General features: G+C 36.5%; 1 protein-coding gene across 2 annotated transcripts in view; it reads right to left on the bottom strand.

Moving 5' to 3' along the window:
- The window catches only part of Kat6a (lysine acetyltransferase 6A), a 103,065-nt gene that overhangs the window by 20,692 nt on the left and 56,357 nt on the right, over window positions 1–26,016 (bottom strand). For both annotated transcript variants that reach the window (XM_090353869.1, XM_090353870.1), the window contains 4 exons: window positions 24,473–24,789; window positions 21,404–21,522; window positions 9,129–9,244; window positions 1,093–1,234 (listed from right to left, as the gene is read on the bottom strand). In XM_090353869.1, coding sequence (XP_090209995.1) covers window positions 1,093–1,234; window positions 9,129–9,244; window positions 21,404–21,522; window positions 24,473–24,789 — 694 coding nt within the window. The remainder of the gene's footprint in view (window positions 1–1,092; window positions 1,235–9,128; window positions 9,245–21,403; window positions 21,523–24,472; window positions 24,790–26,016) is intronic.

Below are 26,016 nucleotides of genomic sequence, written 5' to 3'. Positions count from 1 at the left end.
GTAAGAAACAAGCCAAGGATCCTGGGATTGATGGAGATCAGGAGCACCATATTGTCACTCCTGAGTTCTTGAGCTGCTGTTGCCTACAAGAAAATGCCAGTGGTTGACTACATTAGTTCCCAAGATTCTGTTTGATATACTAAGTAAACTCTTCAGCAATCTCAGTAACTTAATATAACCTCCTTTATCATATGCATAAATGTATGCTTGTGAAGCATCTGGCTTTTTAGTATTGTGAAACAGTATCATACATTACCCTAAGTGTCTGCCTGAAATGGTTAAAACCATCTTAGGGAAGAACAAATGAGGGACTGACTCCAGACAATCTGAAATTGTATCACTGTATTAACTAATAAAATGTAGTATATATTAAGCACTCAATATTTGGCACTCAAAACTACATTAAAGATCACTATGAAGAGCCAAATAAAATCATAGACATAAATTGTCATTAAGAGTTACTAATATCAGAAGCTAGATATTAGTGGTTCACACCTGTAATTATAGTTACTCAGAAGGTGAGATCTGGAGGACTGTCATGAGGCCAGTCAGGCAGAAAAGTTCACTAGACACCATATATAAACAAACCAGCAAATAGAGCTGGGAGTGATGGCTCAAATGGTAGAGCACCAGCCTCATAAGCTCAAGGAATAAATCAAATCAGTGTTGCCAAGAAAAGAAAAGAAAATTTACTAGTGCAAATAAATATACCATTATAAAATAATGGTATAATTAATGGTATATCTTAAGTAATAGAAATGCTTTCTAAAAGCCCTATTACGTATAGTCTAAGATGTACTTTTATCATCTTAACATATGGAACTAGACGGAATACTTTTTCCTTTTTATTGGTACATAAAATATATTGTAAGTGATGCCTTTTATTCAATGACATACAGAGTAGTTTATTGTGAGGTAAAGTTTGTGAACTGGGTATCATTTGGTTGTCTGCATTTTGCTAGCAGAACTATCTGACTCAGTAATAAGTGAACAATAATAAACATGTCTCCTCCAAAATCAACTTGAACAATCAGATACACTACAAACAGTATTTGGTTTTGGAACAGCTGGAAGAACAAGCATGTGTCTTACCTCAAAGACAGAAATATTATTCTTTCGGTATATCTCATTTGCTGGAGGATGAAACCAGCCACATTTCTTCATGTGCTGCTGTAGAATAGTTCTACTTTTCATGTATTTCAAACAGAATTCACAAAGATACAACTTAGGCAGCCTGTAAATAAAATTAAAACAGAACTTTACACTTTACAAATCTTCAAATTTCAGAACTCTTTGTTTTTGTGCCAGTCCTGGGCTTGAGCTCAGGGCCTGGGCACTGTCCTTGGACTTTCTCAATGCTAGAACTTGAGCCACACCACTTCTGGCTTTTTTCTATATATGTGGTACTGAGGAATCAAACCCAGGTCTTTGTGCATGCTAGGTGAGCACTCTACCACTAGGCCAAACTCCCAGCCCAGAACTCTCTTTTCTATTTCTTTTCACCATCCATGTTTTAAAAAGGGTGTGGGTGACTCACACCTATAATTCTGGTTACTTAGGAGATTAAGGTTAGAAGGATCATGGCTCCAGGACAATCTTAGAACCCTTCTTAACCACTGGGTGAAGTATCATAACGCCTGTCATCCAAGCTATGAGGAAGACAGGGAATGGGAGGATCATGGTTCCAGGCTAGCTAGGGTAAAAAAAAAAAAAAAAAGTCTGTTAAAAATCCATCTCAACTTGAAGAAGCTGGGGTGTGATGGCAATGTTCCTGTTACTCCAGCTATATTAAGAAACATAAAATAATAAGAAGAGCCTGGTCCAGGGATAGGCCTAGGGAGGAACCAAGGCCCTATCTCAAAACAAAAATAAAAACAAAATGAACAAACAAACAAATGCACTCGGGTGCTTCACTATAATCCTAGCTACTCAGAAGGTGGACATGTGAGAATCAAGGTAGGAAGCCAGCCTGGACAGGAAAGTCTATAAAACTCTTACCTCCAATTAAGCGCGCTCACGTGCACGCACGCGCACACACGCGTGCACACACACACACACACAGCTGTAGAGCTGTGTCTTAAGTGGTAGAGCAATGATTTTGAGCAAAAAAGCTCAAGGACAGCAACCAAGCCCTGAGTTTAAGCCCCAGTACCAACAAGGGTGGGGGAAGGGCGGTGCAGGGGGTGGCCACAATAAAAGAAAGGGCTTGATCAATGGATCAATGGTATATACCTACCTAGCCTACCAAGTGTGAGGTTCTGAGGTCAAATCTAAGTTTAACCAATCCCTACTCCCCTCCAAAAAGAGGCAATGTCTATTAGTCAAACAAACAGGAAGAGGGAAGAAGGGGAGCAGAAAGAGGAGGAGAGTAGAGCTGGAAAAGGGGAAACAGGGAGGACAAGAACCAAAACTAACTTATATAGCAGTACATCAACTTTGTACTCAGGAAGGCAAAGATGAAAAATTAAGGCAGTTCAGTTATCTTTCTATGAGGCTAAGAATTTTGAAGTCTTAACAGACAGACATGAACTCTGGAGTAGAATAAATCCTGCTTTTGAACGTACAAATAGGAAAGATAATTTTGCTGAACTATAAGATTCTTTTACCTTTCTTTTTTTTTTTTATCTTTTCATTATTAGAATAAGGAAATAAAGGTTTCCTGAATACTTATCACATGGCAGGCACTCTACTTGGAGCAAAAGGTATAGTACAACATAAAATGTACATATATTGTATATTATAAAAACAGTGACTTGTAAATTATTTTGAAGATGAAATCTTAAAGACTTTCCTGCCCAGTCTAGCTTTGAATCATAATCCTCTAGATCTCAGTCTCTCTCTCTGTCTCTCTCTCTCTCTCGCCAGTCCTGACTTGAACTCAGGGCCTAAGCACTGTCCTTGGGCTTTCTCAAAGCTAGAGCTCTACCACCACTTCCAGCTTTTTCTATGTATGAGGTACAGAGGAATTGAATCTGAGTGTTTGTGCATGCCAGGCAAGCACTCTACCACTAGGCAAACTCCCAGCTAAGATCTCATTTTCTTGAGTGGCTAGGATTACATGCATAAAACACAGGCTCTTCCTTTCTATCTCTAAAGTTCTGGCTCTCTCCCTGGTAATAAGGGGGAAAAATCACTATAGGAAGTCACGTAAGCTAAAATAAATGCTCAAATTATTCTTTCCAATGTTCTAATTTCATTTTTTAAAATTACATTAATGAAATACCCTTACCATTATAGTATTATTTTAATAGATTTTCCTTATCCTTTTTATAAGGAATTTGATAATTAAGGTAAATGATTAGATCAATTCACAAGTTAATTATAAATAGTTGGCTTTTACATCTAAGACCACAAAAACTCCAAAACTCAGGTACCCTCAGCATATAATTGGCTTCACTGTATCTAGTGTGTATCAGAACTGCTATGCCTAGATAAACTAAGATCTACCATCATCATCCAAACTACATATACAAAACTTCTGGAGAGTAAAATAATAAGACACAATGGAAATAAATTACTGTAATGTTGCCTCACTAGTACTGAAATGGAAGACAATTCTAAAACCTCATTAGTTGCTATTCATTTAGACAATTATGCTTTAAAAGATTAACCTGGGGGGCCGGGAGTTTGGCCTGGTGGTAGAGTGCTTATGTAGCATGCATGAAGACCCAGGTTCAATTCCTCAGTACCTCATATATAGAAGAAGCCAGAAGGCAGAGTGCTAGCCTTGAGGAAAAAGCTCAAAGACAGCGCTCAGGCCCTGAGCCCAAGTCCAGGACTGGCCAAAAAAAAAGAAAAAGATTAACCTGGAATTAAAGAAAATATTTTCCAAGTCAATTAATATACATAAAAAGCTTGATTTATTAAGGTAGAAGAATCACAACAAAAGGTTCCATGTTAGAAGTAGCTTTTGAAGAATACAAGTTATCTGAAAATATGTAGTATTCTACTAAAGCCATTCCTGGGGTATATTATGGCACACTAGTCCTGTATGAACTAAAATCATTATCACCATACAAAAATCATTCCAAACTAATAAGTGAAACAAACAGTGCTGACATCATCAAGTCCAGGTGCAGGAGTGAAGACCTCAGGGAAGAAGTATGTCCTGGGCTTGTTTTCTCTGCCTACCTACCTCAAACTCAAGTATTCGGGCAGTAACAGCAATGAGACAAGTTCCTTCCTTCTTTACTATCAGATCTACAACTCTCAAAATGAAATGATGCCAATTATAGCCATCATCTCTTAATGTGATCACTAAATTAAAAAAGGTGACCCATGACTACTCTTGAATATCCTGAGTATCTTTCACTAATTTTTCTTAAAAGAAAGATGGAAGCGGGGCTAGGAGTCTGGCCTGGTGGTAGAGTGCTTGCCTAGCACGCATGAAGACCTGGGTTCAATACCTCAGTACCACATACATAGAAAAAAAGCTGGAAGTGGTGCTGAGGCTCAGGTGGTAGAGCGCTAGCCTTGAGAAAGTCTAAGGACAGTGATGAGCTCAAGCCCAGAACTGGCTGGGGGGGGGGGGGGGGGGAAGACGGAAGCATGGCAGCTGCTCTGTAACTTCCTACTTACCTGCATTAAATTCTAAGAAATTTTTAATTGTGACAATATGAAAGTTGAAGTCAAGCAAGCACAAAGCCCTGACTTCAAATATCTTCATATTGTGATTCAAACCCCACTACCAACTATCGATCACAATATGAAGATATTGTAACATGATCTGAATACAATTTTACATTTGAGACAAACTGTTGCAAGTAAATATTTCCTCAAGTTTGAGTGTGAGGAATCTGTGTTTAGAAAAAAGCCATGATGGCCCACCTAAGCTTTATAAATCACTGTGAAGATAATCACCAACTTTAAGACTGTCCAATCCATCTAGTTTAGGTGTGAAAATAAAGCATAATTTATGTCAATTTAAATCATTTCACCAGGCCATATGCTATCATATTGTACAAGATAAGGACTTTTTTGCCAATTACAAAATAAGTACTCAGTAAATGTTACTTTTCAGGAAACATTTACAAACAATACAGTGCAATTCCTATGGTGTGTAAGAGAAAGTTTATTTTTTTTTTCATGTTCTACTAGTAACCAGTTACTTAAAATATTAGAAGAAATAAAAATTTGAGAAAATTACTACCAGGTCTTATCTAGGAAATTATGAGTTCATGCCATTACCTTAGAGTAACAAAAGGGAGAACATTTTATTTGTCCATTTAAAAACAAAGCAAATTTTTTGACAGTCCTGGGGCTTGAATTCAGGGCCTGCGCACTGTTCTTGAGAACTTTTGCTAAAGGCTAGCACTCTACCATTTGACCCATAGCACCACTTCTGGCTTTTTCTGTCTGTGTGGACCAAACCCAGGGCTTCATGCATGCTAGGAGAGCACTCTACCACTAGGCTACACTCACAGCCCAAAACAAAAGTTTTAAATAGCAATATATGAAAAATATAAGGTAAAAGGTAAAAGAAAGCACTATAGTATACGTTATTCCAATAGATTTCTTGATGAAAAGATTTTTTAATATTTTGATTAATGCAACCAAGCCCAAGGGAATAACATAGCTAATTTGATGGGAATCACCTGAAAATACTAAAAGCTTTTAGTGAAATGTATGAAGAAGCTGCAGTTTCCTCACCAAAAAACAAAACAAAACAAAAACCTACATAGAATACAGATGCCATGATATGAAATGCAGTTGTGGAAATTCTATCTGTCGGTTTCTCTGACTGTATGGCTCTCTCTCCACTAATCTATCTCCATCTTAATCTATCTATCTCTATCCATCTTTCTCCATTTATCTATCCATCTCTGCCCTATGGCGTGACCTCCCCGCTAGGTTGGTCTGTCTGTCTGTCTATCCATCTCCCTAGAGAATTCTACTGGCTCTGCTGCTGATGCTTTGTTTGTTTGAGACACAGTCTCTTACATAACCAAACTGGCCTAGAACTATTATTTAGCTCAGACTTGGTTCCTGACAGCAGCTACTTGGGTCAAAGTAAGAGCCATTTTATACAAACTTCTGGGAACTAAGTTTTCGAGGGTTTAAATCCTAGCTGACACTTGAAAATGATTCTATCTTCAGTATATTCTATCCCTCTGTAAAATAAAGACAGAAATATTCTCCTCATAAAATTACTCAAGAGATGCTTACTCTAGTACCAAGTCCAATGAATGATTATTATACCTGCTATTATTTGTTTATTATTTCTATTCAACCATTTTGCTTTATGATTTAATAGCAAATAGTTCTAAGAATTGTTTGGTTTCTTCTGTAGTAACTGGGATTATGTGAAAATCCAATCTAGTAACAATTCTAGTAACAACTATGCATCGGATGAAAAGAGGAAGAGAGCCAAAAGGTAGGAGAAACTTTCTTAACTGTAACATAGTAATCTGCCTCATCAAAACCTTAATGATTTGCTAGTAAAGAGGTTTTTTAATTATAAAGGAAAAGTCTAAGCAGCTTGAGTAAAGGATATTCATTCCCATGAGGACAGATTGACTTCCTTGCAGCACATCTAGTGGTGAACCAATAGGGTCCTCTGTGACCTTTACCCTGGCCATATGTGAACACCATGTAACTCCATTGGGGATTTTTATAGTAAAATTATTTAGATCCTTCAATGATTGAAACTTAATTAAATTGCTACAAATGAAATAGCATTATTGCTTCTTTGCTTTTTTTTTGTCAGTCTTGGGACTTGAACTCAGGCCCTGGGGACTGTCCCTGAGCTTTTCTGCTCAAGGTGAGCACTCTTACCACTCAGAACCACAACTCCACTTCTGGTTTGCAGATGGTTAACTGTAGATAAAGAATCTCATAGATTTTCTTGCCCAGACTGGCTTTGAACCACAATCCTCAGATTTCAGTCTCCTGAGTAGCTAGAATTGCAGATATGAACCACCAGTGTCCAGTACTTCATTGTTTTTTGAAAACTAAATTTAGATATAAGTTTATATACAAGATTTTCTCCTCCTGTGATTTCCCCCCCCCTCTTTTTTCCTTTATTGTAACTGCCCTTATTTTTGTATGCTTTGGGATTTGAATTTTTTCTCTTTCTTTGTGCCAGTCCTAGGGCTTGAGCCTAGGGACTGGGCACTGTCCTTGAACTTTTCTCGCTCAAGGATAGCACTTTTCCACTTAAGCCATGGCACCACTTCCATCTATTTGCTGGTTAACTGGAAGTAAGAGTCTCACAAGCTTTCCTGCCCAGGCTAGCTTTGAACCTTGATCCCCAAATCTCACTCTCCTGAATATCTAAGATTATAGGCATGGGTCATCAGCACCCAGCAAGGATTTAAGTGTTTTAAATCTTTAAGAGATGTTATTAAATGACTAAATAGCTTCTAAGAGAAACATCAAGGACCACAATAGACAAGGAAATGTATAGCAAAGGTTCAAAATCTTGCCTTAAGGAAGCTGACTGCAAACTTCTTATACTGTTGCTGTTTTCTAATATGATTCCCAATTATTATTATTTCTTGGTTATTTACTTTCTGCTAGCAAAAGTCTATTCTAAATAATCATTGATAGATAACCTGGTTCTAGATAATCTAATTAAAAGAGAAAGCAACAAATTCAATGATCCTTTCAGTGTCTTAAAAGATATAGTTCATGGGTCCATTTTCTTACCATGTTTTGAAAAGTGCTCAGTTTAGCTCTCTATTTCCATTCTTTCCTGGAGTACAAGAGACAAGATGCTTGTGATTTTAAACTATCTACATCATAATTCCAAAAACTATTGATAGTTTGATAAGTAAACTTTCTATATTGAGCACTCTTAAAGTGGACAACTTGTAGGGAGCTTGTATTATGCTTACTCAAATATAGCTAGGTTTACAGTTTACAAGTAAGTCTCACTCCACCTAGCTTGTTTTTTTGATAGGGTCTCGCTATTTTATTTATTTATTTTTGTCTAAACTAGCCTCAGATATCCAGCCTCTTAGGTCCAACTGTCATACAGCTGGAATTACAAGTATGCCAGCACATCAAGCCAGCATATTTCTTCTTGATTATACAAGTTTTCTAGACAGTTGAAGAATTTGTTCTTTAATGTGCATACATATATATACATATATATACACGTATTATGTATATTTTTACAAGACTTGCTTATGCTAATCTTCCCTTAACAAACTCAGCTTGGTTGTTGTTACTCCATGGTATAGATTAGGACTAACTGAAGCATGTTATGCAAACCTGTGTTTCCTGATGGGTTTTTGACTTAATTTTGCCTTGTTGGTTCCCTCCCCCGGCCCCCTCTCATTAGCTGTCACTTCTTCACTGAGGTCAGATCTATACTAGCATTCTTACTTCTATTTTTCTTCTGCTATACCCTTGGAAACCACACCAGAAAATTATATGGAAAAGCAAAATAAAAAGATGCTTTCAGTGAAAAGCCTTTTAACAACTATACTATTTTATTACCAGTTTCTTGGAAATAACTTATTCTGTGCATTGTATGCACTAAATTATACTAATTAATGTGACTGCTAGACTTGCTACAGTAAACTAGTGTTTGACATTTTAAAAATTATGTCTTCTAATTTCATCACTAAAGGAAAAATACAACTGATGTTGCTGAATATCATTTTCTACACAATAACCATGCTTTATCTCATTTGATGTTCATGATAACCAGTACTACTAGTAGCCCTGTTTTACAAATAAGGGAATTGAGACATGAAGTAGTGGACTGACTTCTAACATTGCCACTTATAGATGTCAGAGGCACGTCATGGAACCAATCTGGTTCTGCTACATACACTATCTTATCCTAAAGACTAGAGAATGATTGATGTCTATATCCAGAAACCCAATCTATTTATACATGATAATATGCTATACCCATTTTTCTAAATATTTTTGGGAAACACAGTATCCACTAAGTTTGTTGTATTATAAAAACTGAAATCAAAGGCTGTGCAACTGAAACTTTATTATCACCAGGAGAGAAAATTGAAAGTCAGGTGGAATTAAGAGTCCTCATGGACATGAAAAGCCCCTAATTACCTCAAATGTGAAAACATAAACTGCTAAATATCTTCAGGTCCCTCTAGTTCTAGAGTCCCAAGAATCTAAGCACAGAAAGTAAAGGGTCTCTCCAAACATACCTTGAGTATTCTTGAGGATATGGGGAGGAGTACCAGGTGTGAATTTCATACTTCCCAAACTCAATGACAGAGGGACAGCGAACTTGTGGGTCAGGGGGACCAGTCACTCCAACTTTCTGTGTAGTTAAGAAACATTACAAAAGTTAGCTAAATTAAATACACTGACATAATAGAAAAAAATGTGAATCTTTTCTCCTCAAGATTCCATGAGAACAACAAAATTAAAAAGATTAGGATCAAGCCAACAAACTGATTTCAAAATAAGTTGTATTATTCTTTAAATAAAGACCCCAAATAAAGAATATAATGATAATGTATCTTTTAGAACAATGCAATTGCTATCACTGTACTTTCTAAATTTAGTAAAACTGACAATTACTGGAAAGTAATACTTTTCCCCACAAACTAAATTTACTCCCTTACTGATTAAAAAACAAAACAAAACAAAACAAACCTGTCATTGAATAGTGTTAATAGAGGCTATTTTTAATGGGGGATGATGTTGTTTAAGAACACTAAGAACAATGGAAATGACCTGCTGAATATGAAAGTACATAGAGAAAAGAATAGTTTCCTGATTTAATACTTAAAATAATATAGAAAGGTTATGACAAAAGAAAGTATCAAGAAAATCTTCATTTCACAGCATACTCAAAATTCCCTTCATTTAGTAGAGCTGGAGATTTAACAAGAAAAAAACAACTTTGTTATACATAGACTTATTTCTTCTTCTTTTATAAACAAAAAGTATCTATGTTCCCCTCACTCTACAGTAATTCTTGGTTAAAGTAAGAATAGAGTGATTTTTTAAGTCTTTATTAATTTCTCCCCTTCCATACCAGCAATGTGAATGTAAGCTGAAGACAATAAAGGCTTTTAAAACCTTAAGTTCAAAGGCAATCAACTTTGCTTTGTACATAACCCGTATATGTGTATATTTATCACGGGTGCTTTATAAATACTAAGTTATTTAAGATGCAGGCAGAGCTAGAATTTAGATTTATCAAATGTAAGACAATCACTTTTTTTAAAAAACCAATTACTTCTTCAAAAATAATCATGTGCTAGCATAGTAGTTTAAGTGGCCAGGTGCCCAACACAAAGCCCTGGGTACAAACCAAATGGGAGAAGGGAGGAAGGAGAAGCAGGGGGAAAAACAATCAAAATTATGTCTTAAAGATCATTCCAAGATTATGAAAAGTCCCTACTGGAGCTCAAAGACACATGTACACTACTACACTACTAAGATCAAAGATTTTTTTATTTACTAGTTTTATACAAATTCTTTGATAAGAAAAAGCTTCTTCATTATAACTCATTTGAGAACTCTCATGGGCGTAGCTAACCATTCCCTCTGTATAAAGGCCAAGGGATTTAGCTCAGGTTTCATGCTGGAATACAGCCAGGTGAGATCTCCAGCTCTTCTTCAGACTCCTCAAAACAAAAGACAACCATATTCTACTACATACTAAGACTTCTCCAAATGCAGGAACAATATAGAAACACATAAGATGAGGTTAAAATAGAATTTACTGCATTTCTAAAAACCAAAACAACGCTATAAAAAAGAATGGAGTATTCATTTCATAAAGTGAGATCTTTCTTATCTATCTTCACAGCTCAAAAGCACCAACAATAATACAGAAAAGTACTGTAATAGCCAAATACCAGAAACCAAATCTATCTTCCTAAGACACAGATCAAAGAGGAAGTACAAGAAGTTGAACCATGCACCTGTCGTGGCGCTGCCCGCTGGGCGAGAGCCTTCCCATCAGCTGCCTGCTGCTCTTCCAGGCGAATGCCTGATGTAAAAGTGGTCATCCAATTCCAATATAATTGTTTACACATCACCGCAACGAAGTCTACAGAGCTCGACTTGTGACAGATCACCTCGCTCACACAAACCTTTCACCTCTGAGGTATGCAATACTTTTGCACATGCGCTCATGTGTGTTTTTGCTACCACTCCCAACTCCCCTGTGCAGCCTCCAGAGCAAAGGTGTTTTTACTCACTGATGCTTACAAAGTTAACAGGCTCTACATAGGAAAGAAGCAACTGTATTCCTACAATACCCATCAAGTCTGGGCCAAAATCAAACTATAATGGCAACTTTGTGAGGATATTTAAAATTTTCAACCAAAATAGCCAAGAAACTGTGATTTCCCCATGACAGCAAGAATCTAAAATAATTTAAAAGCATAAAATATATATTTTAAACTCTTAAAGCAAATTCTGCTACTTCATGAACTTCTTCCTATTTGAATTTGCCAAATTCTTTAAAAGATGTCATATATTTCAAATCAGATTGAATCTTTTAATCTAAAATCATTAAGGGGATGATTAAATGTATTCATAATTTGGCTTAAAGCAAAAGAAAACTTCATGCTTATTTCTAGATAAAATTTTTATTACTAGCAGGTTGCGTGTGTGCGCTTGAACTCAGGGACTGGGTGCTGCCCCTTAGCTTTTTCACTTAAGGCTGGTGCTCTAGCACTTGAGCCACAGCCCACTTTCAGCTTTTTTCATGATTAATGGGAAATAAGAGTCTCAGGACTTTCTGCCCATGCTGGCTTTAAACTTAGATCCTCAGATCTTAGCTATCTGAGTAGCTAAGATTACAGCCACAGGCAGCTAACATTAACAGTTTATTTCATCTTATTTTTTAGCCTATTATGCTTTAACTAAAATTTAGCTTTCATAAAATGACCTATTTAGTTCTAATTTACAATGTATAGAAGACACTCCTGAAATTTCCCCTAACTCTGGATCTGGCACAAATACCCAAGATACATTTTATGTAAATGCTGCCCTTTCTCTTCCCTAACTCTCTACTCTCAGGTTCCTTTGGAGTCACCTTCACTTACCATTCCCTGAAGAATGGTATACTGAGATGAGAGTATAGGATGAGATGCCCTCTTACTAGTATAAGACAGAAATGTGGGACAACATGTCATATTGGCATTTAAATGTTTCACACAAAAAGATCACAGTAATCCTTTCAATTAGGGATTAAAAGTAATCCTACAAAAAGAATAAATTCACGTGCTTCAATATATGAACAGAAGGGAGAGAAAATAAGCACTACTGTGTCATTCTCTGAGCCTCCAATAAAAATGTGAGGATCCAAGAGGATAGGAACTCAAATACCAGATAGGTACAGAATTAGAGGCGGCCTTCAATTATTATTTTTTTTTTTTTTGCCAGTCCTGGGGCTTGAACTCAGGGTCTAAGCATTGTCCTTGATTTTTCTCAAGGCTAGCACTCTACCCCTTAAGCAACAGCATCACTTCTGGCCTTTTCTGTATGTATAGTACTGAGGAATTGAACCCACGGCTTGTGCATGCTAGGCAAGCAGTCTACCAGCAGGCCAGACTCCAGGCCCTGGAATTTTCTTTTCTTTTTTTTTTTTTTTTAAGTCAGAACCTAGATTTCCCAAGCAGCTGAGCTTCTGTGTACAAAAGGTTCCAAAATCCAAACAAAACAAGAAAATAGTCTTGCACGGGTGATTTATGCCTGTAATCTTAAGGAGGTTAAGATCTGAAGATCAAGGTTTGAAACCAGCATATGCAGGAAAATCTGTGAAACTCTGATCTCCAACTAACTACCAAAAGGCCAAGAGGCTGATCTATGTTAGTAGACTGCTGGTATTATGTAAAAGAGAAGAGAGTGTCCAGGCCTACAGTTCAAGAATGAGAGCAAGGTGAGGGGCTATGGGGTGGGGGAGAAGGGAGGAAGGAAAAAGAAAGAGGGAGAGACAGAGCTGGGGGAGAGGAAGAAAGAAAGGAACTAGAGGAAATAAAACCTCTGAGGTAAAATGTGCCTTAGATTTTTTTTTTAAAGAGAAACATTATAGCATAGACATGTTCTAAATTGGTGGCCCAATAGGATTTGGAGTATCATTCCATAATTAGACACATTTAAGTTCTATATTTGATAATACAAAATATTATATTGTATACAAATATTCTTTGTATTTCAGCATTGCAAGTAAATGTTGTAGCCTGTCTTAAAAGTGATACCCAGTTAGGCTATACAAGTTCAAGAAAGTATAAATTACTTCCTATATCATTTTTTCTAAGCCTTTCTGTTAGATATTAAGACATTCTCTTTGCTAGTTATTGCACCATTAAATACTGATAAAACATCCTTCCATAGGACCTATAATCCAGTGACCCTACCAGCTTTCATTCTCATTTTCTCCTATCTCTATACTCATCTTAGATTCTAAGGTCTTTCACTGTAATGCCCATCTTGACATTCATACTTATACCTACCCCCAAAAAAGATACCTGAACACACAAAATGAAGTCAGAATCCTCTCTCTCTCTCCCCCATCTTCTCCCCCCCCCCTCTCTCTCTCTCACACACACACACACACACACATAGTTCAAAATGCATCAAGACCAAAGTGTATAACCTGAAACACCAGAACTCTTCAAAGAAAAACAGGTATGACACTTCATGGCATTACTATGGGTCAAGTGTTTATGAACAAGACCTTAGAAACAACAGAAGCTAAAGCAAAAGCAGAAAAGTGGGATTGTATTACACTGAGAATTTTTTGTACTGCAAAGAAAACAATCAAGAATGAGAAAAGACAATCTCCAGAATGGAAAAAAAAATTTTGAACTACAAAAAATGATTTTTGAGCTATTCATCTAAGAATTAATATGGGAAATACAAGGATGTCAAACAATGGCAAAATAAGAACATACAAACAAAAAGCTTCAACGCCAAATAATACAGTCTGAAAATGTTTCAAGTATGGTGGGGCATGCTTTTAATGTCAGCAGCACTCAGAAGATAAAGGAAAATCTTAAGATTGAGGCAAGTCTAGGCTACAGAATCCTGTCTTCAAACATAAAAGGAAAGACGAGGAGGATAAATAAAGACAAAACTTGGTGATATTAGCAAGGATACAGAGAAAGGAGAACTCTTGTACACTGTGGAGAGTTATGTATAGTGGCACAATCACTGTGGAAAATAGTATAGAGTTTCCTCAAAAATAAAAAAAATAAAAAATAAAGGAAAAATATAGGGCTAAGTATGATAGTACTTGCCTGTAACCAAACTACTTGAGACAAAAGGACTTCATTTTAAAGGAAGGGCAGGAGTTTGGTCTAGTGGTAGAGTGCATAGCATGCACGACACTCTAGGTTCAATTCCTCAGTACTGTATACACTGAAAAAAGCCAGAAGTGGTAGAAGAGTGGCCCTGAGGAAAGCCCATGGATGGTGTTCAGGCCCTGAGTTCGAGCCCCAGGATTGGCAAACTAACTAACTAAAGAAAAAGAACCCCACAACCAACCAAAAAAAAAAAAAGGAAGCCCAGTGCAGTGGTACAAGCCTGTATTCCCAGAACTAAGGAGACTGAGGTAAGAAAACTGTTGAGTTCATGGCCAGCTGTGGCTATACAGTGAGACTCTGTCTCAATAAATTTAAAAAATGGAAATATATACATAAATATATATACACACATGCACACATAAATGAACTTTGAGGAAATGATTTTTTAATTAAGAAGATTTTATATCATTTTCTTCAAGCTCATTAAGATCTTAATTGAAATAAAATTCTACAATAACAACATCTATCAATTTTAGCTCCCATTTTCTTTTCAGAATGGTCCCTTTTAAAAAAATTTATTGTTATTATAGAGGTGATTCATATTTATATGAGTCAGTTAAGTACATATCCTTTCATACAGTGTCACCTGTTCACAGTCCATCCTTCCCATCTCACTTTCATTACTGAGTTGAACAGCTCACTTTTATCACTGTCCAGTGAACTCCACTGCTGCACTTCTCATTCCCTCCCCCACAACCTCATGACATACCATATATAAAATAGACAGAATCATCAGAAAAAGGGGGAAAAAGTCTTTTGTTTCTATATCTAATGAGTTCGTTTCAGTATGTACATACGTATGAAGAGATGGTTAAGCACTGCATCTTTGTGATTCTCTCCTAAGACTATCCTCACTGTATATGAGTATCTAAAATTCTATAAAATTTCTCATATCACAATACATTTGAGATCTAACTTCCATATCTCAGGGAGAACATGCACCATTTGTCTGAATTTGGCTTACCTCACTTACCATGTTTTGTTCCAGTTCCATCCATTTCCCTGCAAATGACATTATTTTATTCTAATGGCTGTGTAAAATTCCAGATTTTTTGAGTCCACTCATCTACTGTAGGGAACTGGGTTGTTTCCATATCTTGGCTAGCAATGAACATGGATATAAAGGTGTCCTTATCATATCCTGGCTCATGATTCAGGGTAGATGCCTATGCGTGGTATGGCTGGGTAGTAGGGAAAGTGTATGTTTAGATTTTTGAGAAACCTCCAGACTGCTTTCCAGAGTGTTGTACTAGTTTACATTCCCAGTACAATAGGATTACTTTCTCCCTATGTCCCCACTACCCTTCACCATTTGTCATTGTCAGAATTCAAAATACTGGCCAATCTAACTAGGGTTAGCTGGTATCTCATGGTTGCTTTGATTTGCATTTCCTGTGTGACCAGGGATGATGAGCATTTCCTCATGTGTTTTTTTTTGCCATTCTTGTCTTTCCCACGAACAGTACAGTAGGGTTACTTTTTCCCTATGTCCCCACTACCCTTCACCATTAGTCACTGTCAGAATTCAAAATACTGGCCAATCTAACTAGGGTTAGATAGTATCTCATGATTACTTTGATTTGCATTTCCTTTGTGACCAGGGATGATGACCATTTCCTCATGTGTTTTTTGCCATTCTTGTCTCTTCTTCTGAGAAGTCTCTTAGCTCCTTTGCCCATTAAGTGATTGGCTTATTAAGTTGGGAGGGATTAGTTTCTTGAGCTCCTTATACTTATTGGATATCAGACCTTTCTCTGATGTAATGCTGGTAAAGATTTTTCCCCCATTGGTTGGCTTTCTGTTTTAATAACTATGTTGTTAGCTGTGCGGAAACTTCTTCTTTTAATGTTTTTAACTTTCTATTTTAATTTTTTTAACTTGTCTAATCTCCTGTTTGTGACCCTCAAACTATTCAGGAAGTTTCTGCCTATACCTGTAAGTTCTACTGTCTTCCCTACTCTCTCTTGTAGTAGGTTTCAGAGTTTTGGGTCTGACCTCCAGGTCTTTGATTCACTTTGAGTTCATGTTGGTGTATGGTGACAAACAGGGATCCAATATTAGTTTTCTGCATATGGATGCCCAGTTTTCCCAACACCATGTGGTGAAGAGTCTACATTTTCCACTGTATATTTTTGGCCCCTCTGGCAATTATCTGATGACAATAAGTGTATGGGTCTTCCAGTCTGTTCTATGGGTCTATTTCTGTGCCAATACCAACCTGATTTTGTTATTATGGCTCTATAGTAGAGTTTAAAAGTCTGTAATATCACCCCTACTGGTAGAACTGCTTTGTCATTCTAGGTTTTTTTGTTGCTCCACATGAATTTTGGCATTGTTTTTTCTCAGTAAATTTTGTTGTGATTGCATTTCATTTGTATAGCATTTTTGGCAGAATGGCCATTTTTATAAATATTGATTATATTCATGGTATCTTCATTAATTTCTTTCTTCAGATATTTATAGTGCCCACTATAAATACCTTACACTTTGGTTAGGTTAAATCCTAGTTTTTATTGTTGTTGTTTTGGTTTTTGAGGATATTGCAAGTGGAGTTGTTTTCTTTCTATTTGTACATCATTGACATACAGAAAGGCTACTGATTTTTTTGGGTTAATTTTGTAACCTATACTTTGAGTGGCTCTTACAAAAGTTTTAATGTGTAGCTATGATATAAGAGATAAAATAGAACCTACTTCCTGAATTGCCTGTAATTTTTTTTACAATTTCAAAATAGTAGCTATGGAAAATAATTTATTAAATATTTCAATAATTCTTTAATGTTCCACCAAGGTTAATTACTTAAGTAATTGTTACTATTGAATATTGGATTTGCATTTTATAAGTAACTTTCCTATTAGATGTAGTTTCTACAAGCAGAGAAATTGTGTCCTTCTTATGGGCTTTATATCTAACATCATTTCTACAAGCTTTGTGAGTGACCACTTACTTGACTAGCATGCACTAGGCCCTAAATTTAATCACCAGTATCATATATACACATAAAAATTGAATCAAGTTAAAACAGCTTGTACTAAGTCAAATCTCTGCTCTGAAAAGTGACTTTTCAGGGCTGGGAGTTTGGCCTAGTGGTAGTAGAGTGATTGCATACCATGCACGAAGACCTGGGTTCAATTTCCTGGGTACCACATACATAGAAAAAGCCAGAAGTACTGTGGCTCAAGTGGTAGAGCTCTATCCTTGAAAAAGCCACAAGACAGTGCTCAGGCCCTGAGTTCAAGCCAGGACTGGCCAAAAAAAAAAAAAAAAAGGTGACTTTTTGCCAGCGTAGTCAGGAGGCTATGATAGGGTCCAGTTTCTAAGCCAACCTAAGCAGAGAAGTCCTTTAAGCTCTATCTCCAAAACTAGCCAGAACAAATCAGATCAGAGGCATACTCCAGTACTACAGCAAAAGCCATGGAAGCAAATAGATTAACTGTGAGGCTTAAGTAAAAAAAAAGAAAAGGCAACTTTCCATATTATCTTTATAAATTCTCACACTATTCCAAAAGTGCTCAAAACCCAAAAACTTTTTCAATCAGTTTCAAGACAGTTTCTCTATTATATTAAACTCTCTTGGTCCTCAAACTATGAATGTATCAAGTTCTCCTGATTTCACTTTCAACATGAATTCTAGGTCCACCCGCTTCCCTTTTTTTTTTTTTTTTTTGCCAGTCCTGGGTCTTGAACTCAGGGCCTGAGCACTGTCCTTCGGCTTTCTCAAGGCTAGAACTCTACCACTTAAGCCACAGCACCATTTCTGGCTTTTTCTATATATGTGGTACCAGGGAATCAAACTTGGGTCTTCATGCATGTTAGGCAAGCACTCTACCACCAGGCCAAACTCCCAGCCCTTCCCTTTCATTTCTATGGCTCTATCTCTAATCTAAGCTTCCATTATCTCTCTTTTTAAAAATTATAATTAATAGAAGGGTTACAGTTATATTCACCAGATAGAGGGTGCGTTACTTCACACACATTGATACCCCTTCTTCTTTTGTCCCCATTTCCTTCCCCCACCCCCTAAGCTTCCATTATCTTTCATCCAGATCCCTAAAAAGCCAGAATTCTTGCCCAGCTCCCATTTTTATCTACCATTCTGCATACAGTAGCAAAGAACCTACTTTTACACAGATGTGATCCCACATCCTTGCTCTACACTTGACGGCTTCACATTAAATATGATAAAAACTTGAGATTAACTCTGTCCTATTTCCCCAGCTCCTCACTCTTATTTCTTATACTCTAGTTACCCTGGTCTTCAAATAAATCAAGTTCTTTCATATCTCAACATTTACACAGGTAGTTTCTTGTGTCACTACTGCTCTTAGCTCTTGATCTTGCTAACTTTGTACATAACTTTTAGTCCTCTGCATAATTAATTCCTCAAAAAGCCTTCCTTTGTCACACATTCTCAAACCTTAGCCTCCAGTAATTTAGACCAGCATTCTTACTTCTTGAGTCTTCTTCCCGAGACTGGGGGATATTATATTAAAGTTAACAATGATTGTTAACAATAATCTATTTCAAAATATCTATTCACATTCACACTTTTGTTGCATGATTTTTTTTGGGGGGGTGGGGGTCATGGAGCTTGAACTTGGCCTGGGCACTGTCCCTGAGCTCTTCAGCTCAAGGCTACCACCTACCCTTGAGCCAAGCCCCATTTTCTAGAGGTCAACTGGAGATAAGAATCTCAGGTCCTTTTGTGCTTGGACTGGCGTTGAACCTTGATCCTCAGATCTCAGCCTCCTGAGTAGCTAGGATTACAGGCGTGAGTCATCGTGCCTGACTTGGCTATCTTTTATCTACATCACCTTGGCACCCTTCTGTGCTTCAGTTTCTTCATATGTGAAGTGGATAATTACACTAAGATTCCATCTCATACCAGTTTTAATATCAACCATCAAGAAAATAAGCAAATGTTGGGGAGGAGGTAGGAAAAGGAAACCTTTTTTTGACAGTCCTGGGCTTGATTTCAGGGTGTGGGCACTCACTTTCTGAAGACTAGAGCTCTTCCACTTGAGCCACAGCACCACTTCTAGCTTTTTATTATGTATGTGGTACCAAGGAATCGAACCTGGGTCTTCATTTATGCTAGGCAAGCACTCTACCACTAGGCCAAACTTCCAGCCCCAGGAAAAGGGAACCTTTATAAACAGTTGGTAGAAATATAAATGAGTGCAATCACTATGGAAATCAGTGTGGATATTCCTCAAAAAGCTAGAAGAGCTGCTTATGACTCTGCCATACAATAAGTTATATCAAAAGGAATTGGTATATAGTCAAAATGCAAATCAAAATATAAGAAAGATAGCTGCATAGCCATATTTATTACTACACAGTTCACAATAAAATGGTGGAATCAGCTCAGGTGCCAACAATATGAACTGATAAAGAAGATATACTACCATAGAATACTACCGCAATAAAAATAAAACCATGCCATTTTGCAGGAAAATGGATGGAACTGGAGAACATAAGGCTGAATTAGATAAACTAAGCTCTAAAACCCAATATCTATTTTCACTCATGGAGAAGCTAGACCTAAAAGATATACATAGTCATGGATATATATATACATGCATATATATAGATACATATGGTGAATGAGGATGATTATGGTTTATGTAATTTATATGCATATAACAAAACAATGAAACTTGTTGAAATTGTCTTAAGAAAGGAGAAGAGTAAAAGGTGAAGAAGAGTAAAGAAGAGTAATAAAGGGGATGAGGATTATCAGGACACATTGTATATATGTATGGAAATATCACAATGAAACGTCTTTCTTGTACAACTGATATATACTAATGAAAAATACTGCTAAAAAATACAAAACTGGTTCAGACTAGAAGAAAACTAAAGAGACCTATCAACTAATGTCTTCGTATTGGACAAATATACTGTGTTAAATTCCTGACTTTATGTTGGACAGCTATTATGTATGATAATATCCTTTCAGGAAATTCATACAAATAATTAGGAGTAAAAGGATATTATATGTGGGCCAGGCACTGATGGCTCATGCCTATAATCTCAGGAGGCTGAGATCTGAGGATCATGGTTCAAAGACAGTCTAGGTACTAAAATGTGTGAGACTCTAACCACCAGAAACCAGAAGTGGTGCTGTGGCTCAAGTGGTATGGTGGTAGCCTTGAGCTGAAGAGCTCAGTGACAGCATCCAGGCCTAGAGTTCAAGCTCCATGACCAACCAGGGAAAAAAAAAAAAAGATACTATATCTGAAATATAATCAAAAGGTCAAAAAAGAAAATAGTTCTAGTCAGGAAGAAAGTAATTATTTCCCCCTTGAGCTCCCACTAAACTCCATAGAAATTTCTATTATAATACCTAAAAAAATGTTTTCTTTATTAGTAGGAAAGAAAACAGATCCTGAGACATGAAGAAATTACCCAAAGTAGAAGCTAGTAAATGATAGTGCAAAACTTTAAAACCATGGCTACATGACTCATAGTCAAGTCTATCAAATTATAGTATGATAAAATGCTGAGGATTTATGCTGCTGTTTTTATCTTTTTTGTGTGTGTGCTATATTTATATTGTTTTATTCTTCAAGAGACTTTAATGATAGTGGATTCACCAAGTAGGTCTCTTAATCTAAAAACTTAGACCTCTAACCTCTCCAGACAACAACAGATGCTTGTTTCCCTACTACCCTAACAACGCTCAATAATTGAACTTTCCTAATTAGATTTTTGATGTGCAAAGTCTCTTCTACACTACACTTTACAGAAGAGATTCTGTCATTCACTTTGGAATCTCCAGCACCTGGCACACTAATAGTTCTTTGTCAATATATTTGTGTCTTATTACGCCACAAAGGATTAAGACTGAAGCAATTAGCAAATATTCTAAATTAATACAGGTGTGTATTACTTACAAGAAGCTTATTTCTTGATTACATGCCAAATTTTATAACATAGAGTAAAAAAATAAACTAGGACATTTAACATTGGTAATTTATCTACAAAACCAAAGCAGTTAGATTTGAAAGGAATCCACACCAGCAGGACTAAATAAACAATATAAACTAAAATAGATAAGTTGCTACTGTAGCTTTACTGAAATATAATTTTGTTTCTCATAAATGCAAATTTCTCGACTATCCAATTAGAACATCCGACTTTACCTGCAGTGCTTGTTCTTGGATATCACGAAATAATTCCATATCTTTCTCAGTCATGATTTCCTGGCTCCCAAAAAGCCGTTCCTCACTTTCTTGTTTGCTATCCCAGCCATCCTGATTGTCTGCACATAAAAAAAGGGCTCACATGTTATCTGTACTACCCTAACAAAAGAACTTTCAATATAGAGACCTTAATATTGTGCATATATAATCAAAAAGAAGACAGTACTACACTGACTCTCAGAAACATTACGCGTTGCTGAATTATTACCTATTATATCTGCCTTTTAGTGAAAACACAGATTTGTTATAAAGCTTCCTAAATATATATCATAACTAAATTAAAATGTAATTTAAATATTACATGTTAATAGGCAGAACAATAAAAAGATCTAACAAATGTAAAATTTGTTTCGAAATAGTATGAAGAATTTGACCATCTTTAGTAAATGTATCTTTAGTAAATATAATGTATCCACCAACTTTCAGTAAATTGGCAAACTTTTACCTTTACTAGTCTTAGGAAGTGCTAACTCTCTTCATTCTGGTGCTAAATCACAAACTATAAAACCTGAGGACCACAAATGATAAACTCTTAGGTAAATGTGAAAGACTATGATAATCACCTACTAAATGATGTTCTTCCTCAACTGAGCCAAGAATGAAGACAGCCAGGGGCCCAGACGATCACACTTATAATTCTAGCTAAGATCTGAGGACTGAGGTTCAAAGCCAGCCCAGCAGACAAATCTGCAAGATTCTTATCTCCAATAAACCAGAAAAAAGCTAATATTGGAGGTATGGCTCAAGTGGAAGAGTGTCAGCTATGAACAAAAAAGCTGCATGGATAGGTGAGGCTTTGAGTTCAAGTCCTAGTACCAAGGGGGAAGGGAACAGGGAGGAACTACTGAAGGGAGTATTTGGAGATTGTGTAGATTATTATCCTTTGCATCTAAAAAATGACACCGCTAGTGACCTCATTTCTACTTTGCATGACTATAGCTAAAAACACCAATTAGTGCAAGTTCTTTTCAAATCAACTGCACATACAGACTGTTATTCACTTAGGGCAGAAAGAAAAAGGATAAACACAATGTTAACAAATACTCCCACAGTGGGGAATTTCTTAAAAAGCCAAATGTATAATCTAAAGGTACTATGTTAGGTTAATGCCCCCTAATGCATGAGCCAAATGAATGCAGGTACAAGCTGTCCTTAAAAAATCTACATTTCACACAGAAATTGAAAAGTCTATAAAAGAAAACATACTAATAACTAAAGTTCAATGTTAAGCTCCACATACATTTTATATATTTGCTCAAATAATTTTCATATTCTTAATATTCTAGGTAGATTCTTTTTAATAATCCATCTCAAGTGCAAATGTCTTTCATGAAGACAATCTTTTTAACCCAACCTAAATAGAGTACACATCATGAAAACAAAAATTAAAATGTCTTCATTGCTTATACACTAATTATGATTGCCATTCTGATGAAAAATCAGTAAGGCAGAAAAGGGGGACCTGATGATGAGGACATTCTCTCCTGTATCCTACCACTCAACTATTTATATAAGCAGGAATGAAGAAGCCATGAATACAATCACCTACCAATGAGATATTCAAGAGAAGAAATCAAAGTTAAATTCTTCTGCAGCGTGTGAAACACTATAACTTTGGTCTTGGTGAGCCAAGAGTTCATGTTCATTCTACTTTCCTCAGAATACTGTGTTTCTTTCTCTCACAAGGTTAGGTTAGGCTCTCTAAATTCATGGCTAAGCAGAGAAGCTATTTTTAAGCTTTAATTATCTGAAAATCTAGTAAAATTCCCCTGGCTTAACTGTCTACAACACTATAATATGGCACAAATATTTTCTACTGTGAAAATTAGAAAATTCAGCCTAATAAAAAGTCTACACCCATTGTCCTCTATTTTTCTTTTAAATTTATCATATGAAAACCACAAATGTGGTCTGGGAGTGTGACCTAGTGGTAGAGTGCTCATCTAAGCATTCACAAAGCCCCAGGTTCAATTCCTCGGTACTATACAGACAAGAGAAAACTGAAAGTGGAGCTGTGGCTCAAGTGGCAGAACACTAGCCTTGAGCCTTGAGTGTCCAAGGACAGTGCCCAGGCCTTAAGTTCAAGCCCCAGGACTGGCAGGAAGAATGAAAAAAAGGAAGAGGGGGGTGGGGAAGGGAGGGAAACCTACAAATACATTTACCAAAATCTCAAATAGGAAAATCAGTGACCTCATTATATCATTGTATCTGCATATTTTGTTTTTTTGCCAGTCCTGGGGCTTGAACTCAGGGTTTGGGTACTATCCTAGTGCTTTCTCAAGGCTAGCACTCTACTACTTGCTACTACTTGGCCATAGCACCATTTCCAGCTTTTTCTGAGTATGTGGTACAAAGGCATCGAACCCAGGGCTTCATGCATAGCCACTGGGCTATGCTCCTGGCCCCACAGTGTGGGTCTTTTTCTGTACTTACATTAACAGCAGTTTAGTTACCTCTACTCTTCCTAAGTTCTCTCCCAGAATAAAATAAGCATTGTGATGCTCTTTATATAACTTATCTAATAATTTTTTATTTAAGGTTATACTGCAAATTTTTGCAGGTAGACTTCATGTGCTTCTACTAAACAATTATCATCTTTTTGCCTAAAAGTTATACTGGTTCACTCTTCAACTTTAGTTACTGTCATGGTATCATATAAATATGTATTTTTGATACATTCTTTTAGTTGTTCTTGAAGATGGTGGTACTGATTGTGAATTCAGGGCCTTTCGTTTTCCAGGTAGGGACTCTACCACTCAAACCCCATCTCACATTCCACAACTAATTTTTGTTTCATTTTGAGACAAGACTTCACTGTGCAGCCCAGACAAGCCTTGAACTTGTCATCTTCTTGCCTCAGTTTCCTAAGTGCTTGGGATTATAGGTACACATAATGCTTGGCCATAATCTTTTATAATGAAGTATAAATCTACTGGAGATACTAATGCTACTCCAAATACACTTTTGGAATACTTTACGTTTCTAAGCTTATTTCATTCAAACTGTTACCTGTGGGCCAATCTGAAGTGCTTGATTTTCTGCTGCCCTTTTTCTTGACTCTGTATTGCTCAGAGTAGTCTACTACTTCCCCTCGAGCTTTCCGCCCATCAGGGGAAGGGGTGAAGAATTTGGTGAGGCCATCAATGAGCCCTTTGGTTTTCTTGTTAAACTTCAAGGGAACACTGCTACCTCGGCTGAAATCTAAGCCATCTATTCGCTCTAAATATCCTTCTTCTGATGATGATGCTGATTGGCTAGAAAGAGTGATTTTACGTTTGCGCCCCCTTCCTGGGCCAGTCCGGACTTTGCTGAAGGGACTTTTTGACCTAAGGAGTGAAGGGTAGGAAAAAAAAGAAAAAAAAAGTAACCATTTTTAAAAAAAGAATTAGAAGGCTTCTATTTAACATATGACATATTTAGAAAATAACCCATAATTTTATTTTTTAAATGGAGAACGTTCTATAAACTATAAATGGTACCTAAATAAAAAGTAGTTATTACTAGAAACATTATCTATGGAAAGCCTATAATGAAAATTATAAATTAGAAGTTAAAAGACATGTCTAAGACACAATGCTATCACTTACAGGGTACATCCTAAACAAATCACATTCTCTCTCTCAATGGCTTCTTCTACCAGATGAGTTGAACCAGCGAAGAACTACCATTCTTTCAGATATAACCCTTTAATACTATAATCTTTTTCCATCAACTCAGTCACACTTTTATTCTAAATACAAAGATGGGTTACTCTCTGAAAACCAGAAATCAAAAGATCATTTTACAGGAAAAAAGCTTAAGATTAAAAGTAGACACTAGTTGTTATTTCAACCTGCTAGGGCCATTCACTTCAGTTATATCACTTTCCTAATAGCATAGAAAAGTACAGAAATGGCAGGTACTTTTCAGAGACTGGCAAGATGTTTACAGACTTGAAAAATTTTTAATCATGAATAGTAAATTACTACAATTTTTTAAAGACAACTACTGAATCTTGCCCCATTATCCTCTAGTCATAGCACAGTTTTCTAGACTAACGTAATTTCTCATTTCTGCTAATAAAGGAAAAAACACATTACTTTATATCCGGAGAACACAAAAATGGGACTTACCTATTGCTTTAATATACAGAATTTATCCAAATGATTTAAAGACCTAACAGATATAAACAACTGAAACCAGATCAGGAGGGAAACAGGCAAAAGCTACAGTTACAAATTTCTCTTGGCTGACTCTATAAGCAAAGTACTGATTAAGAGTCAGAATATGGTGTCAGACTATTGGGTTTAATTCCAGTTCAACATTTAGATAGCTACATGTTAGTTTTCCTATGCTTTAGCATACTCTTCTGCAAACAGAGATAACAACAGTACCTACATTTCATTGGATTTGAGGGAGAACTACATGTCTTAACACACATAAAGCACTAAACAGTGCCTGGCACTTTAGTAAGGGCTCAATGTTAGCCATTATTACTATGTACAAGTGCCAGTTATAACAATGCCTTCTTTTTCATAAAGAAAACAATGAATGCCTACACTATAGAGAAAGCC

Source organism: Megascapheus bottae, chromosome 20, assembly GCF_031878675.1.
Source record: "Megascapheus bottae isolate mThoBot1 chromosome 20, mThoBot2.hap1, whole genome shotgun sequence".
Lineage (NCBI taxonomy): Eukaryota > Metazoa > Chordata > Mammalia > Rodentia > Geomyidae > Megascapheus > Megascapheus bottae.
This window is presented reverse-complemented; position numbering and strand designations above follow the sequence as displayed.